This window comes from Chiloscyllium plagiosum, unplaced genomic scaffold, assembly GCF_037043375.1.
Source record: "Chiloscyllium plagiosum isolate Xiang-an unplaced genomic scaffold, Cpla_swu_hap1 HiC_scaffold_37, whole genome shotgun sequence".
NCBI lineage: Eukaryota > Metazoa > Chordata > Chondrichthyes > Orectolobiformes > Hemiscylliidae > Chiloscyllium > Chiloscyllium plagiosum.
Genome location: NW_028270175.1, coordinates 6,736,933 through 6,754,313, shown reverse-complemented (window position 1 = coordinate 6,754,313; position 17,381 = coordinate 6,736,933). Strand labels below are relative to the sequence as shown.

General features: G+C 39.5%; 1 protein-coding gene across 1 annotated transcript in view; it reads left to right on the top strand.

Annotated features, from left to right (window-relative positions):
• Positions 1 to 384: 384 nt before the first annotated feature.
• clstn1 (calsyntenin 1) overlaps positions 385 to 17,381 on the top strand; it is a 93,363-nt gene continuing 76,366 nt past the window's right edge. The window contains exon 1 of the mRNA XM_087980274.1: positions 385 to 521. Coding sequence (XP_087836400.1) covers positions 440 to 521 — 82 coding nt within the window. The 5' untranslated portion in view covers positions 385 to 439. The remainder of the gene's footprint in view (positions 522 to 17,381) is intronic.

Here is a 17,381-nt window from a genome sequence, read left to right as displayed (position 1 = left end):
ACTGTTGCATTCTTGAAATGAATTGTATTTGTCTTCCTGTACACTGTCAAATCCAGGAATAAGTGGTTATTGCAGCTGAAGGGCCGAACGGTCTGGTTGCTGGGTCACCAGTCCCTTTAATTGTCACGTGACGCAGTTCTCCCTGGCCTGAGCTCACGGTGAGGGGCGGGCCGAGGTGTCTGACGCATTAGGGCGGGGACTAGGCAAGACGTCTCGCCGTACAGGGAAGGGGGCGGGGAATAGCTGCGGTGATGTCAACCGTCGGCCGGAGAGGGCGGGGCTGCGTGGCGGTGACGTTTTTGCGCGTCAGTTCGGGGCGGGGCGGGGATGACGTCGGCGGCGCCGGTGGGGCGTGGCCGGGGCGGGGCTGCGGGGCGGGAACGAGCAGGCGGGCGGCCGCCATTTTAGTGATCGGTAGCCGGGCGGCGGTGGCAGCAGCATGAATCCCGTCAGGTGTAGACTCTCCGCCTTGATAACTTGCCTCCTACTCAGCCTTCCCATCGTCGCGTCCGCCGGCAAAGGTGAGGAGAACGTCTGCCTCCTTCCTTTCCATTCGTCCCATTGACCCTCGGCGGATCTTTAAAATGCTGTTTTGTTCTGGTTTCTCCTCTGCATCATTCTGCTTGGTGTTGGGCTCCGGCCATGTTCTTGTGGATGAGGAGAAAAAAGCATATTTATTTCCCCAAAAGAACGTGGGTGCACGGTCATTGCATTTGAAATGAATGGTAAATTATTATAATGATGGGCTGAGAAGACCCTCTGCTTCTGCCTCCCTCCCCCCCGCCCCCCATCCTCCATTGGGATGTGAGGAAGGGGCATTCACCCGTAGGTTTATTTTTAATTGAAATCTCTCATCCTATGTGCAGGAATCCGTCCTCCTTGCAGAAAATACTTATTTATTCGCTTCCCACCCTTCTGCAAGCGTTTGGTTGTTTGCTTGAGAATTGAAGATGCACTGGGGTGTGGAGACGACAATTGCCTTCCTTCATCTTGTGTTTTGGTTTAATTGGTGTTTGCAAGATGTTTGGGAACCTTGGAAATCTGCAGTGCATTTAGGTAGGCGACCTGATTTTCTCCTGTTCCGCAGGGTTGCCCCTTTTTCCCATTATGGGTTTGGTTATCTAAGGTTAACTAAGGGCCAGGCTTTATTTTTATATAGATCCACGTGACGTTACTTTAAACTGCAGTGTATTCATCTCAGATATTCATGGTAATTAAAGGATTTTCTGTCTCCTGATGGGTTTCCAGTCTAATGTTGAATAAATGCTCCATTTTTATTTCCTGACTCTCCTACTTCCAGAAAGGTCTTTCATCCCAGGTTTAAGACATTAAGTAAATTTTCAGTTTTCCTCATCTTTTTGATCACTATTATATTAGTGTGACATCTTTACAAGGCTTAAATACAAGCACTACCTTTGACTTTGTTTTATTTTGATCATTGAGGAATTGATCAATTAAAAATCATTATTGCTGTTGTTCATTAAGTTTTCTGAGGTTGGTAAATGACAATGTCATCTAGACTTTCTTTAATAAAATCTTAATGGTTCATATTAAATATTGATTAGCCTTTTAAAGCTCATAAGTCGACGCATTGCAGCTTCTTTGATTTGTGCTAGTTATTTAATGGAATGATTCAAATATCACTTTTTAAATGCTGAAGCATGAATCTGAAGGGAATTTTTGTGGCAATGGTATATTTGAGATTAAACATTTTGTTTCTCCTGAGAAAAGTAATAGTCGAAATATACAATACTTCATGGTTTTGTATTGGAACTAAGTGCTACATGAGTCTGTAGTTAGTCAAATTTACAGCATGTTTACTTTCTCAAACATTCTTAGTAAAATCAGTGTTTTCCATTGGCATTTATAAATAATTTTGCTTCACGCATGTTTTTGCGTTAAAATATTTTTATATCCTTGTGCAATTAAATCAACTAATTTCAAATTGCTGAACTCACCATTGTCAGGAAAGCTGAAGTCTTTAACAACAAGCTTTTAATTTTTATCAGATTTTTTTGGATGTTAAATCTGTTCTTTTATACTGCATAGTTTGGTAATTTTTAGTTGCTCCATTTGCTGTCTCAGCAATTTCTAAGAGCATTTAGACAAAATTGAAAATTTCGTGAGGATAACTTGTTCTATTTACAAAAAAGTGATTCGTGGCTGTCAACATGTTTGATAGCTATCTGTTTAATGTTAAGTTGTAGATCTTGTAAATGTTGGGTATAGTTCTCAAGTTGTGGCAAGAATTCATGGAAAGGTGTTGAATGTATTCTGTTTTGGACACCTTTGAGTGGCATAAATTGACACTTGTATTTTACTAAAATATCTTACTAGATGAAATATCTGCAGTTTTAAAGTGTACAATTTTCTCCAACTTTAGCAAGTGTAATGGGATTATTCCAGATATTACTTGCATATAGTTTTTGGTTTATGCTAGTGAGCCTTTTAAAGGCTGTCTTTAGGCTCAAGCCCTTTTGGGGTGATTTTTTCGATTCAAACAATTTTTAAAACTGCATACACGATAGTCTATGTATCATAGACTAGCTGTTCTCAGCAGAATACTATTTTGTACCATGTTACAAGATTTGTTGTGATCAGATTGAGAAGTTGTGTATTGAGATGAGGTTGACTCTAGTAATTTACTTTGTGCACACATCCTCTTTTGCAATTCCCATGGTTAGGTTTTTATCTTTTTCCATTGTAGATAAGTGAATATCTACAGCTACAGTGAATGCTTCCATTCTTTTGAAGTTGTCTGTTTCACTGCAGGTAACTGGCGGGGAGGGGGAGGGGGGAAGCACTTGGAGACAGAAAAATCTGCATGATAAATCTAGTGTAACATTTATGTTTTAAGATCGCAAAGATTAATGTGTAATTCTCAAGGGAGTATCTTTTCATTTTACTTTGTTCTGTTTAGGACAAAATCAAAGTATTTACTGGAGATGCAGTGGGAAAGCTGAAGTAAGCTTTCTGATGCAGGTCTCGAGAGAAATGCAAATATTTTCAGTGGATTAACATTAGTATTTAGTGGATTATAAATTTGCTTTCAAGGATAAATTGAACAATTACTTACTTTTATAAAACTTAAATTCTCATGAGGTGCTTCTGAGAATTTAAAGTTTTTTGACCCAGAGTTAGATAACAAGATAAAGCCTAGAACTGCAGATGCTGGAAATCTGAAACAAAAACAGAAATTACAGAACCTCAGCAGTTCTGGCAACATCTGTGGAGAAAGCAGAGTTAATAGTTTGGCACAGTGACCTTTCTTCAGAATCCCTTGATAAGGACATATTAGTGGAGTTGATTAAAAGGTTGAGGATTTCAGCAGCTGATGAGATAAGGCAGGGGCAGAATGGGCACTGTTAAATAAGTGGAAATAGGCTGTCATAGTGATGGCTCAAGTGTGAATCAACAACATTTTAACTTCGTGTCAAGTGACACTGAAAAATGGATGACCTTCTGATAATGTGTACAATGTTTTCTAGCCAAAGCAACAAAATGTTAGGCCCTTGAGTTGGAAGGATATGGATTTGCTTTGATCTCTGTTGGATTGATTTATTGTCATATGTACTGAAATACAGTGAAAAGTATTGTTCTGTGTGCTATTCAGACAAATCATACCTTAAGTACATCAGGGTAATAGAACAGAATGCAACATGCATTTACAGCTACAGAGAAGGTGTAGGGAAATATCTATCCTAATGAAAAGTCTTATCATGAGTGATAACAGTGGGGAAGAAACGGTTCTTAAATCTGTTGGTATCATCTGCCTAATGGAACTGGGGTGGGAGGGGTCTTTATGAGGCAGCAGAAAGTGTAAGCAGTCAGTGGAAGAAAGGCTGGTTTTCATGATGTATTGGGCAGCATTTTTAGTTCTGTAATTTCTTAGTCTTGGTCAGAGGAGTTGCCATATCGAGCTGTGATGCATTTCGATAGATTGCTTTCTGTAAAAATTGGTAAGTTTTTCATTTTGGCCATGCCAAAGTTCCTTAGCCTTCTGATGAAGTAGTCAGTGGCGTGTTTTATTGACTGTAGCATTGATGTGGATGGGCCAGGATAGGTAGTTGATATTTACTCGCAGGAACTTGAAGCTCTCGACCACCTACACCTCAGACCATTGATATAGATGGGTGTGTACTCCATTCTGCTTCCTGAAATTGACCAGCTCTTCAATTTGTAATCTCAGCAATGAATGATTTGATGTCATTGTCTTTCCACTGACAAAACATATGTTTTTCAGGTCAGAAGGTGACATGTAATCAAGTTAAATATTATCTAATATCACTGGGCTATTAATCCAGAAACCCACAATGTTCTGGAAACCTGGGTTCGAAGCCCAACTTGGCAGTTGGTAGAATTTGAATTCAATATCAATCTGGATTTGAGTCTAAAGATGACCACAAATCCAATGTCAATTGTCAGAAAAACCCATCTGGAAGGAAATTACGATCTGTACCTGATCTCAACCCCGGGGAAAAGATTTTGTCTGTTTATCCTATCCATGCCCCTCTGGGCCGGGTGCTGGCAGGTGGGACTAGATTGGGTTGGGATATCTGGTCGGCATGGGCTTGTGGGACTAGATTGGGTTGGGATATCTGGTCGGCATGGGCAGGTAGGACTAGATTGGGTTTGGATATCTGGTCAGCATGGACAGATTGGACCAAAGGGTCTGTTTCCATGCTGTACATCTCTATGACTCTCTATGGTCTACATATGACTCCAAAATATGGTTGACTCTTAACTGCCCTCTAAGTAATTAGGGATGGGCAGTAAATGTAAGGCTGGTCAGTGATGCTCTCATCCCATGAATGAAATTATTAATAAATTCGTACGCACTTTATTCCACTAAATTTCTTTTTCTGCGTGCACGTCTGATAGTTGTGGTGCAATTAGTATACTATCTTTGTGTTGTTTCAGTGAAATGCCACTACTAATCAAAGGGAATGATTACGATGTGGAGTGTTTGCAAGACAGTTCCTGTTTAAGTATTTGAAATGCGAAGTTGTGCTTGAGACATGTCCAGTTGAACCTTTGGCCTCCAACTCCATTTATCTCAATTTCATTGGTTCCAACCCTCAATATGCACAATATGCAATGTCTGGTTTAGCAAGATCAGTAGAAATTGAAGTTGGGAGGTGTTATGTTTTGGGATCTGCGTTTTAATTCAGTCTGGACTATAAGTGAATGAACTTGACAGTTCCACAGGTGCCTAACATTGTATGTTACACTGAGGCCTTAAGATTGTCACAGAATAGGAGGCTTTTATCTGACTTAGCAATTGTCTGCCTGTTTCTGGCGTTTCATGGACATTAAGTTCTATTTCTGATCTTATTTGTTTTCTGAATCACTGATCTGAACTTGGAATTTATTCTGTACCTGTAAGTGACATGGATAGTTTATTTTTCTATTAAATGTTTTCCCAGTCCAGTAAAGTAGTGCAATAACCTGCAAATGTCTTTGAGAAGTCATATTTCTGAAGTTTGAGAACTTTCTTTGAATCATCTTGATGTATGCTGATCCAGGTGATTTTGTGAAAAGAAAATCTCTGATTCTAGAATAGCTGAATTTAAGTGTTTTTCGCATCTGAACGTGCTGGATTGTTTTTTTTTTGCTGGGTAGCCGTTTTTGCCTCTTTCATCTAACCCAAGTAGGTAGTTGTATGTTACTGTAAACAATGAGCAGACTGTTCTATTGTTGCTGAGTCCGCTCCTGTTTTCACCAGCGGCCTGCATGTACATTTTGTGAGGATCAGTGGGTAACCATCTTAAGCAGGAAATCTAATTAATATTTAAATGCTTTTGCCCTCTGAGCTGCGTTTTTTTTTAACAATTTGTCCTGACGCAACCCAACTATCAACGCTCAAGTATTGGTCAAACCTGAGATCTTCTGGATCCAGTGGGCTGGTGCTTTATTGGCAGATGAATTAACTTTTTGGATAGTTATGTATAGCTATCTTGTGCATATCTGTTATGCACAGTATCAGTTGACATCACGTTCCATATATCTTTAATTTAACATCTATCTTTCCTTTACTATTACTTGACCTCCAGCATGAAGCATGCTGACACCTGCATTTGCCTTCTCCCCCCACCCCCCACCCCCCATTGCATTAGGGTTCTTGTGGTACAGTGGTAGGCTCCCTACCTGTGGGCTGGGAGGTTTGGAGTTCAAGTCTCATCTGGTCCAGAAATGTGTAATAAAATCTCCAGATGTTGATTAGAAAATATCTTATGGGACACTTGCATAATTGATACATCATGGTCTAGACTCTTTGATTTTTGAAGCAAAAATCACTCATTGTCAAGGCTGTCCTAAACATGTCAAAATTATCATTGTTTTGACCTTTGTGCACCCAGGTATTATGAAGGCTTCTTATTTTACATTCTTGAGATTTCATTTTGATATAATTTAACATTAATAGTCTTTTGGTCAGTATGTTAATAACAAAACAAAAGCCTGTCAGTAGATAATCTGCCACTTTGTATGTGAGGTAGTCAAAGATGTGTAAATTTTTTTATCTAGTTGGTTTTAGTTACCATCTAGTTCCAAATTTTCATTGTTATGACACGAACAACTTCGGGATGCACATGACTGATAAAGGCTTTACACAGCATAAGGCGAGCTATTCTAGGGAGTACAAGAAAGGGAATAAGGGCAAATAACATGCCACAGTTATGGACCCCCAAATAAACAAAGCAATTTGAAATGTTTTTGTATCCACTTAAACCTGAGTGGAACTCTAATCACCTGAAAATGTTTTGTATGGAGAGAATTAAATGTTGGCACTTTAATGACACCAAACATGCTTAGGACTGTGTGATAGGAGATGAGCATCAATAGCACTGCTAACGTGTGCGTCTTGATATCTTGGTAACAAGTCAGATGCAAACTTGCCAGTTAAAAACTGGCTGCTGACTCAATCTGTTCTAGGCAGCCCTCCAGGTTGCTGGTGTCCTTATGAACAGGGAGGTTTGCCTATGGCTTTGTGAAACTTACAGTATGGGAGACAGGTTTAAGGTATTTAAAAGAACCTGAAGGCAGGCAAAATGGTATTCTGAATTTTAAACTTTTTTGAAATGGGGCAAAGGAGCTGTCATGAATGAGGAAAAATGAACTTTTAAGGTATTGTATAAATATTTGATCAGAAACACAATACATTGAGACAATGTGATGTGAGGGAGACACTTTATCAAAACAGATATGCAGTTATTTTGCACAAAATAACCAATTTTCCTCCTTGCTGGCAGTAGCACTAAAACTTGGTTTGCCGAATCTCAGGAATTTCATTGTTTACTAGTGCAGCACTAAACATAACCTAGCTTTTAAATAGTTGCAAATCAGAGCTCCCTGGAGAATGCACTCAAGCCTGGTTACAGTTGACACAAATAGAAAATAAACCTGTAAATTTTGGAAAATTGTTTTCTCTTTTGAAGGTTGCTGTCTAATTTTAAAGGATCAAAGGAGTTTTAAAGGGCACATCTTTGCTGGGCCGGCAATTGAAAGCTAGTGGTTCCAATTACTGGAAGGGTAAATTGGTCTGGATTTGAATGTCATGTCTTGATGTTTGCTTGTTTTTACAATGTAATATTGTAGTTGGAGAACAGTCCTTTAGTAAGGTATCAAAGGATGGGGTTGCTACTATGGGAGTGAACCCTGGAGATGAGATCAGAATTACTGTTTGCAAAGTTTGTTCCTCATTTACTTGTGATTATTTTAGATGTATTTGTTTAGTTGAATGATATCAGCATTGAGTAGTGAAAGTAGAATCATATAGCATGGAAACAGACCCTTTGGTCCAACCAGTCCATGCTGAACATGTTTTGCATTCCAATTATGCTGGGGTCAGCATGGAGTGCTGTCTGGTAAGGAATAATCCAGGGATTTGCAGCATGACATCACTGTCTCATCAAATTGCCTTTTGAAAAATCACTCCGAATGCATCTGTATAACCTTTTGAGTATCCCATAGCCAACCTTTTTTTCTCACTAATTCATTCATGGGATGTGATCACTAGATTAGCAATTGCTACCCATTTCTAATTGCCCTGGAGAAGGAAGAGGTGAGATGGTGTCTTGAACTGTGACAGTATTTAGGGTGTAGGTTCACCTACTGTGTTTTTAGGAAGGTAGTTCCAAAGTTTTTGACCCAGGAATAGTGATATACAGTATATAATTCCAAATCTGAGAAGGTGCATAATTTGTAGGAGAACTAGATGTTTCCACGCATCTGCCTCCTTCCTCTTGGGTGGTAGAAGTTGGAGGTTTTGAAGGTGTCATTTGAAGGCGTTTTAGTGAATCATTTAGTGTGTCTTATGGGTGGTGAACATTGCCACTAGTGAGTAGGGTGTCAGAGGTGGCCTGTATTGCCCTGGATAGGGTTGAACATTTTGGAGCCATACCCATCTGGGCAAGTGGAATATTTCGTCACACTCCTGCATTTTACCTTGATGGTGAGTCTCTCACCGCAGAATTCCATACCTCTGACCTGCTCTTGTAGTCACTGCTTATTCGAACTGTCCGGATCAGTTTTGGGTCAGTGATAAACCCAGGATGTTAATGGGGTATTCAGTGATGCTGGTGATGAACATCAAGGGAAAATGATTTTATTCTTTTATTAGAGCTGGTAATTTCCTGATGTGAATGTTACTTGCTGCTTTCCAGCCCAAATTTAAGTTTTCTCCAGGTCTTGCTGCGTATAGATACAGACTGCTTCAGCACCTGGAGGTATGAATAGTGCTGAATATTGTGCAATCATCAATGAAGATCCATACCTCTACTCTTCATAATAGAGGAACACCTGAAGATGATTGGGCCTAGGACCCTGAGAAATTTCTGCAATGATGTCGTTGAAGTGAGGTGATTGTGGCTTTTGAGTTGTCATTTATCCATTGGGTATGTGCCCAGAAGGAATGGTTAGTGGTTTGCCTAGTAATATTAGCACAACAGACTTGAATTATTATTATTTAACTCCAGCAGTCTGTTGTATTTGGCCAAGAATTGTAGACATCTGGGTCATTAGGTGAATCTGAAATAGCAGATTGCTAGGATCTGGAAAGTATTCTAAAGCTTGTTTATGGAATGCTGGTTGCTAGTTATGGTAGGACCCATATTCTGATTTTAGTATTCTCTTGGTAACCGTGGTAGCTTTATAAGTGAAATTTTAAATTTTTGTTTGGGGGGAAAAAAGGGAACGTTCCCTATTGTTACACTTACTAAAATTATCCACATGCTAAATTGATCTAAATTACTTGTTAACAGTTCACAAAACCGATTTCTCCTTCTAACCCTTGTTACCTCAGGCTGTCTTTTGCCAAGAGAAAGGTGGGTTGGTTTGACTTGTTTATAATTTCCTCCAAAGAATAGAATTATATCACTGACTTGTATATTGATATTCTTTATTTGTAGCATTCCTTTGCTACTAGTGGCAAACTTGTAGCTACATATTTTGTCTTGTAGCTGAAAACCGTCTTTGACATATATCCCAAGTTGAAATAGCTATTAGAATTATATTGGGTTTTTTTGCACCACTAAATGTAATTTTATTGGAATTCTAATGTCATCCCATTCCCCTCTTTCAGTCGAAGCAAAATGCTCATACACAGTATCGTTATACCTCCCTCGTTATTCCAGGCCCTGAAGGGAGGGAGTACGATTGCCTATATGCACAGGGACATGAGTTCACAGTCTTCTCTGGAACAGCAGTGTGTCAATGAACTATGTCATTTTACAGGGAGGAGGATCCAGATAAGGCAATCCATAAGATGCATTGATTGGGTGACTGTTACAATCAGCAAGTGTCAATAGTAAAAACTAGGCCATCTGCTGTTGCACAATGAATAACAGATTTCACATAATGAATACCTTTCACCTTGTTAACTGACATAACATACTGAATGCTACCTTATCTTGCTAAATGGCTGTACATAATGCTTTTCCACCTTGTTATCCCATTACCCTTGCTTCAGCACCCCGTTGTTAATTGTAAGTTCTTATCTGGTCTGAGTCATGCTCAGCTGAACCTCTTGTTTCACAAAACTCAGAACTTTTTCCCTGCCTGCTTATACCCTGTATATATTCTCACTAGTGGCACTGACTTTACTCCCTTGACATCAATGGACAACTAGTTGGCAGAAAAAGTAAATTTGTCTTTAATTCTGCAGTCAGTAGCAAGTAATGTCTCAGAAGGTTAGGCTCTTCAAAACATCTTTTGTGCGCCTTTTATTATTGAAATGGAAATCCCTTTTCATCTGCAAAGAAGGGAGAGCTAGCTCTTGTGTGTCAATCATTGATTTCGTACTGATGTCCTGACATGCTAAATCCAGATGGCAGCTGTAAAGATTGAACAGAAGTGTCTAGATGACATGGGACGAAGCAAAATTTAGAGAGACATGTCAACATAATTTAAAGGCTATTGCTGAGAGAGTCTCCCATCAGATGGAGCTGTTTCCCTTGGTGCAGAGGAATACAATGTTATGCATGAGCCTGGGCTTTCTGAAATGTCAGTCATAACCTAGGAAGTAATTTGGTCCAAGTCAGTGCCATTAAATTAATTTGTTTGTTATGTAATGAATTTGATTTGAGCTTGGGTTTTTTTTGTTAGAGATGTATCCTGACTAAAGCCAAATAAGAAAACTGAATCACCTTGCAATTAAGACTTAGTGAGATTGGAAACCAAAACATCTGGGGAGATTGAAACTTGTCATATCATATAGAAAACAAGACCCATCCAAGCTTTTTTAGTTGCTGGTCTCGTGATAGAGTGCGGACAGATTGAATGTGGAGTTAAGTCCAAAGGTTGAAAATGAGTAAATATGCAATTCTGCACCTCTTCCTGTTGTTGAAAATGACATTGGATCTGTACGATCCAGGTTGTCATTAAACGAAGTTGAGGATGTTCTGCAGATGTATGCCATTTTTTTGGTGAAAATTGTTTATGGGATTCTGGTTCATCATGATCTGTCGGCTGGGTGTCAGGTTAAATCATGGAGGAAGAGCTGAATTTCCTTAGGAAGTCTGTTTTAAAGGACTTGTGACTGCAATTAGTGACATTTGGCTGGTGGACTGCTGAACTAATTTGGAAGATCTTTGTCACTTAGATAAATTACAAATAAGTTACGTTGTTAATCAATGTTTAACTTATTGTGTTTTAAAATATAGGTGATTAAGTTATTTTGTTTAACTCTTAGAGTAAATGTTTTTAAAATAGCATCTTGAATCAGTAAGTAATCCATATTTCGGGTCACTTTAAGACACAAATAGCTGGTTTCTACTGAGATCACTCATGGCAAGAAAACTGAACTTCAGAAGTAATCATGGGAGGGCTTCCACAGTTGTGAAAATGTAAAGGAGCTACTTTTGATTTCAAAAAAAAAGGAAGTGAGGTTCTTGCCCACTTTTGACAACTAAAAAAAAATTTACTACTGAAAGAAAAAAATTGTTGAAGCTTTTCATGTTGAATTCATCAGGATAATTTGCATGAATCTTAGGATTTGGGGAGTGATATTGGAATTTCAAATTGCCCTGATGAATGCTACTTCAAAAAATTGAGTTTTTTTTTACAACTGTACTCAAGTTGTGTACTAAGTAAAATTAGCAATGTCTCAATTGATTGGGAATTGCAGATTCTGATGGAATCCTGCTTTAACAAGATCCTTTTCAAATTCAGTAACTTTTAAAATTCATATGACTGACTAGGATGATTGGGATCTGATTGAAACGGAGTACTGAGAGGCTTGGATAGAGTAAATATCGCGATGTAGGAGAGACTGCGATCTGGGGGCACAGCTTCAGAATGAAGGAAGCGACCCTCTAAAATGAGAAGGAATTTCTTCAGCTAGAGGGTGGCTAATTTGTGAAACATACTGGCTGCAGGAGGCTGTGAAGACTAAGTCATTGAGTGTGTTTAAGACAGAGGTTCATTAGTAAAAGGGATAGAGGGTTATGAGGCGAAGACTGGAGAATAGAGTTGAGAAAAACACCCACTTTGATCGAATGGCAGAACAGACTCTAGTCCAAATGGCCCAGTTCTGCTCCTGTATTATTATGGTCCTGATCTTTTTGCTGGGTAAACTTTCTCTGGAGAGCCTCGGGATGTTTCACCATTTTAAAAATGATAAATAAATGTCTTGTTGGCAGTGGTGTTCAGCAGAAGTAAAGTTCTGTATTTTCTTCCTCAGTTTATGGTGTCAATGTTACAATAGAGTTGGAAGTTTTAATGCCTGAACATGTTTTTGGATGAACTGAAAATTGTGAACTTTCAAGCCCTTGTTTTAAGGGCAGACAACTAGGAAGTAATTTGTGATTTTAATATTGAGGATGCTTGCCTTTTGATTTAACTCTTTCACATATAATCTTTGGCTGGGTTTCCCAGGTGTCAGAAAACTTGGTTTTTAAAGGCAAGGAATGCTTCATGAATAAGTTAAATCTCTTAGTGCTACTTGTGGAATAGGAACAGCAGAAGAATCTCCTCCTTCATGGTTAAACATCTGATTTGGAAGATCTCAGCCCTGTTCTCTTGTCAGCTACTACTAAACTGCTTGAAGTTCCGTGGCTGCATTTTTCTCTTGCCAAGCCTATCTGTCAGAATGATTTCCAAGCTGGAAAGCTTCTGGGCAAAAAATGTGGTGTGACGTTGAAATGTCATGTCCATCCTCCACACACCAGCCACCCCCCCCTTCCCCGTTTGCTTTTTAATTTACTAAAGTCGATTTGTGAATAATTATGTTGGCCCTCTGGTAATTTACTTAGACAATCCTATTTGCCAGAATAAAATAGGGATAGATGTAGGTTTATGCAACTTGCATGTCATAAATTGAAGTATATAAACATCAGTTAAAGACTTCAGACAGACCAATGAATTTTCCCCTGCCCAAATAGGCTGTTTATTTGCCTTTGTTTTATTTCACCAAGAAAATGGTACTGAATTCTTATTTTATTGTCAGTACTCTTTGTAGGCTTAAATAATGGAGCACTGTCTAAATCTGAAAAACAATGATGTACTTAGTTTTGGTTTTTCTTAAGCCACACAAACTACATGTTTACTACAGCTATATTAAATAAGGCACAATGAACATAGCCAGGCTCTCTAGTTCAAAAATATTTCTTAAATAACTTCTGATTCATTGCATAGCAAATGGAGGCATTTCCAAAAGTACAATTTACAACCATTCTTTTAAATGTTGACTCTGATTTGCATCATCCTTATTTTGGCCTCTTGCAATGTTTGTTACTGCGAAGGGGTAAGTAGAAAGCCGATAGATATTGGATTTTGGCTTTTTTTATTACCTATATTTAAGCACATAAGTGCATCTTTTCTTTTAAGTAATTGAGATTGGATAGCAGGCCTACTCTGTTTACTAGTACACTTGTAATAATTTGGCATGGGATAGTAGGAATCTGACTGCATCTTGCCCAGGCACCCCCACAAGCTATGAACCAACAAACATACCTGAAGCCAAGCATTACGCCCCGTGACTCTTTCACTAGCTTAATATTGAGTTAAAAATCACACAACACCAGGTTATAGTCCAACAGGTTTAATTGGAAGCACACTAGCTTTCGGAGCGGCACTCCATCAAGTGGACACCAGCATCTCCAAATCATTAATATTGAGTGGTCAAATCCTGAATCTTGCAGCTCTTTTGTGATCTGGTTTCATATTGGGCCATGTATTTATAGTGGGATGGGATAAGAATGAGGTCTACTAAGCTATTCAGTATCTGTAAATGTTCACAGCATTACCCAGGTCAAAATATTCCTCCCAAGATCAGGGCTTGCTCTTTGATTTTATTGGAGGATAGTCGTGTGGTAACATTACTTTCAATACACTGTCCTCTCAAGATTGGGGTTGTGTTCTTGAAAATTGCAACTTTGAGTTCGTCAGAATCAATTTCTATATTAAGACTGGTATTTGGGTTCTTAGCACCTTTTAACAGCTGCTAAAATTTCCAGACCAGGGGAGGAGAGGGAGCCTACCTGCTCAGTTCTTGGCAACTTATCTGCAGAAGAGACAGGCACTGCTATGCTCCTTTTGAGCCTCAATTTTGGAAAGGAAGGTCAGGGGAGAATATTGTGGCATGGCTGTTAGTGAGTGGCATCTAGGTGGGTTCTGGGACTGAGTGGGCATAATTGAGGGTTTTAGCAACAGACCCTTGGAGCAGTGATGTGTTGGGAGAGACTGCAAGTCAACAGACTGGTAGCAGCCGAAGTCTTGAGACTGGGGAGTTCTTGCCAAAATATTATCAGTCAAGTAATGTACTGCCACAAACAGCTATACTTAATCTGGGGATGCTTAAAGATTTCTGGTCCTTTAAAGGATGTTAAAGCAAAACAGAACTAAATGGGGTGAATTTAAAAACGTTTCAAAAAGTTTTCTTGTGCTGTCTTATCTATGATTAGATTAGATTAGATTAGATTCCCTACCGTGTGTAAACAGGCCCTTCGCCCCAAACAGTCCACACTGACCCTCCAAAGAGTAACCTATCCAGACCCATTTCCCTTTGACTAATGCATCTAACACTGGGCAATTTAGCATGGCCAATTCACCGTACCTGCACATCTTTGGACTGTGGGAGGAAACTGGAGCACCCGGAGGAAACCCATGCAGACACGGAGAATGTGCAAACTCCACACAGACAGTCGCCCGAGGCTGGAATCTAACATGGGACCCTGGTGCTGTGAGGCAGCAGTGCTAACCACTGAGCCACCGTGCTGCGCTATCTATCTTAAGATTAAATAGATTTCAACATAAAATTAATTTTTTTTGTGCGTTCACCAAAATAGCTAGATATTTGCCACGTAAAATGGTGCTCCTGTAATATTGACTTTCCAGGAATCATTTATGCAAATTGGAAAATATAAACTTGTAAATATCTTCCTGAAAACCTTTTTGAGAATCAAATACAAGATTCTGACTAGGTAAACAATATTCAAATTATCCACCCCTGAGTATAGTATTCTGTCTCGATACATGAAAAACATTTTAAGGCTATCCTGATTGCTACTCCTTTTTACAGAGTTATCTTGTATGCATTGTAAGTAGTGTATCCTGCACCATACTGTCAACAAGTTGAATGAATGATTATAAATTCCTATAAGCTTGATCAGTGATTCTTACATAAATGACTATTGTTCCTTGCCAATCAACAGTGGATCAACTAACTCCAGCCTGGTACCTAGCTTCCTATCACTGTTCCTTGCCAGCTGACACAGTAATCATTGCTGAACAGTCTGCTGCTCTAGCTTTCTGAAACTCTCCAGTGTGACCCCAGGACTTCCAGAATACCTCTTCCAGCTTATCCAATCATGCTGTTTACCTCCTGCCCTAGTTGCTTTCTCAATCTAGATTCTGTGCCTCGAAGCAGCAAGAATGAGATGGGAAACTGGTGAATGGAGCTGGACTAATGGTTGAGAGATACAGAACCACATTGGAGGAGCTGCTCCTCCATTGTTTGTCTCGCCCATGATTGGGTTTTTACAGCTGTTTGAGGACATATTTCTCTGTCAACAGAAAAGCAGTCCAAGGGACTTGAGGTATAATCAGTGGAAGTTACACCAGCTTGTTAAATGAGCACCAATTTCTAGTCCCCATCTCTTGCTTTTTCCCATACCCTTACAAGTTATTTTTATCTAAATCATCCAATGGAATAAAAGTAGCTGTTTTACTTGTAGAAACAGGTTTGGTACAAATAAATTTGTTTTCATTCTATTTTCATTTGAGCTTTTTGACTTGGCCATGAGCACTTAATGTGTGATTTTAAACTTTTTTCCCCCTTTCTCTTTCTGAATGGAATAATAATAATGAACTTTGCACATCTGATTTTAAATGTTATTCATTGTATTATACAATTTGCACTGAACGTCTTTTGCTCAAATCTGAGTTCACTTGCTAACTATTGCAGGACACATTGATATGTACTGCAACATATTGTGCATTCTAATTACTGAAACGTTTGGAGAAAAAGAAGCTCATAGATTAAAGTTTTTTTTCTATTGTGACAGACTATGCATAAATTCCTTAGATGGATGGATGTAAAGTTATTTGTGCTGTTGTTTTGTACTACAAAAATCTTTGTTTTAAATAGAATAAGGAGGTTAAATATAATTGCCTATGGGGAAGGTGGTGAGTATTGGATTTTAGTGCGCTGTTTGAGTTACATCTGATTTTGCATCCCTGTAGCCAAGTGATAATCATACTTTGCATAAGTGCACCTGGACCTGTGAAGTAAAATATTTGCTCTTAGTTCAAAAACAGCATGGTGAGATTAATTCCGTCTGATTTAACAAGGCTGATTGTTACTCGTGACCCACAGATGAAGTGACACAGTATGAGCACATTTACACACCACATTTCAACCTTAATTTGTTCATCGTAGCTTTATATTGCACAGCATTTGTTACTTGTACTGTGTTGTTGTATTACGCTGGGGTAAGGATGGGTTCCTAATTGTGACGTGATTACAATGCAGGATTGATTAATGTTGTGGTTCTGTTCGCCGAGCTGGAAGTTTTTGTTGCAAACGTTTCGTCCCCTGGCTAGGCGACATCATCAGTGCTTGGGAGCCTCCTGCGAAGCGCTTCTTTGATGTTTCCTCCGGTGTTTATAGTGGTCTGTCCCTGCCGCTTCCGGTTGTCAGTTTCAGCTGTCCGCTGTAGTGGTTGGTATATTGGGTCCAGGTCGATGTGTTTGTTGGAGTTTGTGGATGAATGCCATGCCTCTAGGAATTCCCTGGCTGTTCTCTGTCTGGCTAGTAGTGTTGTCCCAGTCGAATTCATGTTGCTTGTTGTCTGCGTGTGGGGCTACTAAGGATAGCTGGTCGTGTCGTTTCGTGGCTAGTTGATGTTCATGGATGCGGATTGTTAGCTGTCTTCCTGTTTGTCCTATATAGTGTTTAGTGCAGTCCTTGCATGGTATTTTGTACACTACATTCGTCTTGCTCATGTTGGGTATCGGGTCCTTCGTTCTGGTGAGTTGTTGTCTGAGCGTGGCTGTTGGTTTGTGTGCCGTTATGAGTCCTAGGGGTCGCAGTAGTCTGGCAGTCAGTTCCGAGATGCTCCTGATGTATGGTAGTGTGGCTAGTCCTTTTGGTTGTGGTATGTCCTCGTTCCGTGGTCTTTCTCTTAGGCATCTGCTGATGAAGTTGTGCGGGTATCCGTTTTTGGCGAATACCTTGTATAGGTGTTCCTCTTCTTTTTGCAGTCCTGGTGTACTGCAGTGTGTTGTGGCCCTTTTGAATAGTGTCCTGATGCAGCTTCGTTTGTGTGTGTTGGGGTGGTTACTTTCATAGTTTAGGACTTGGTCTGTGTGTGTGGCTTTCCTGTATACCCTTGTAGTGAATTCTCCGTTTGGTGTTCTCTGTACCATCACGTCTAGGAATGGGA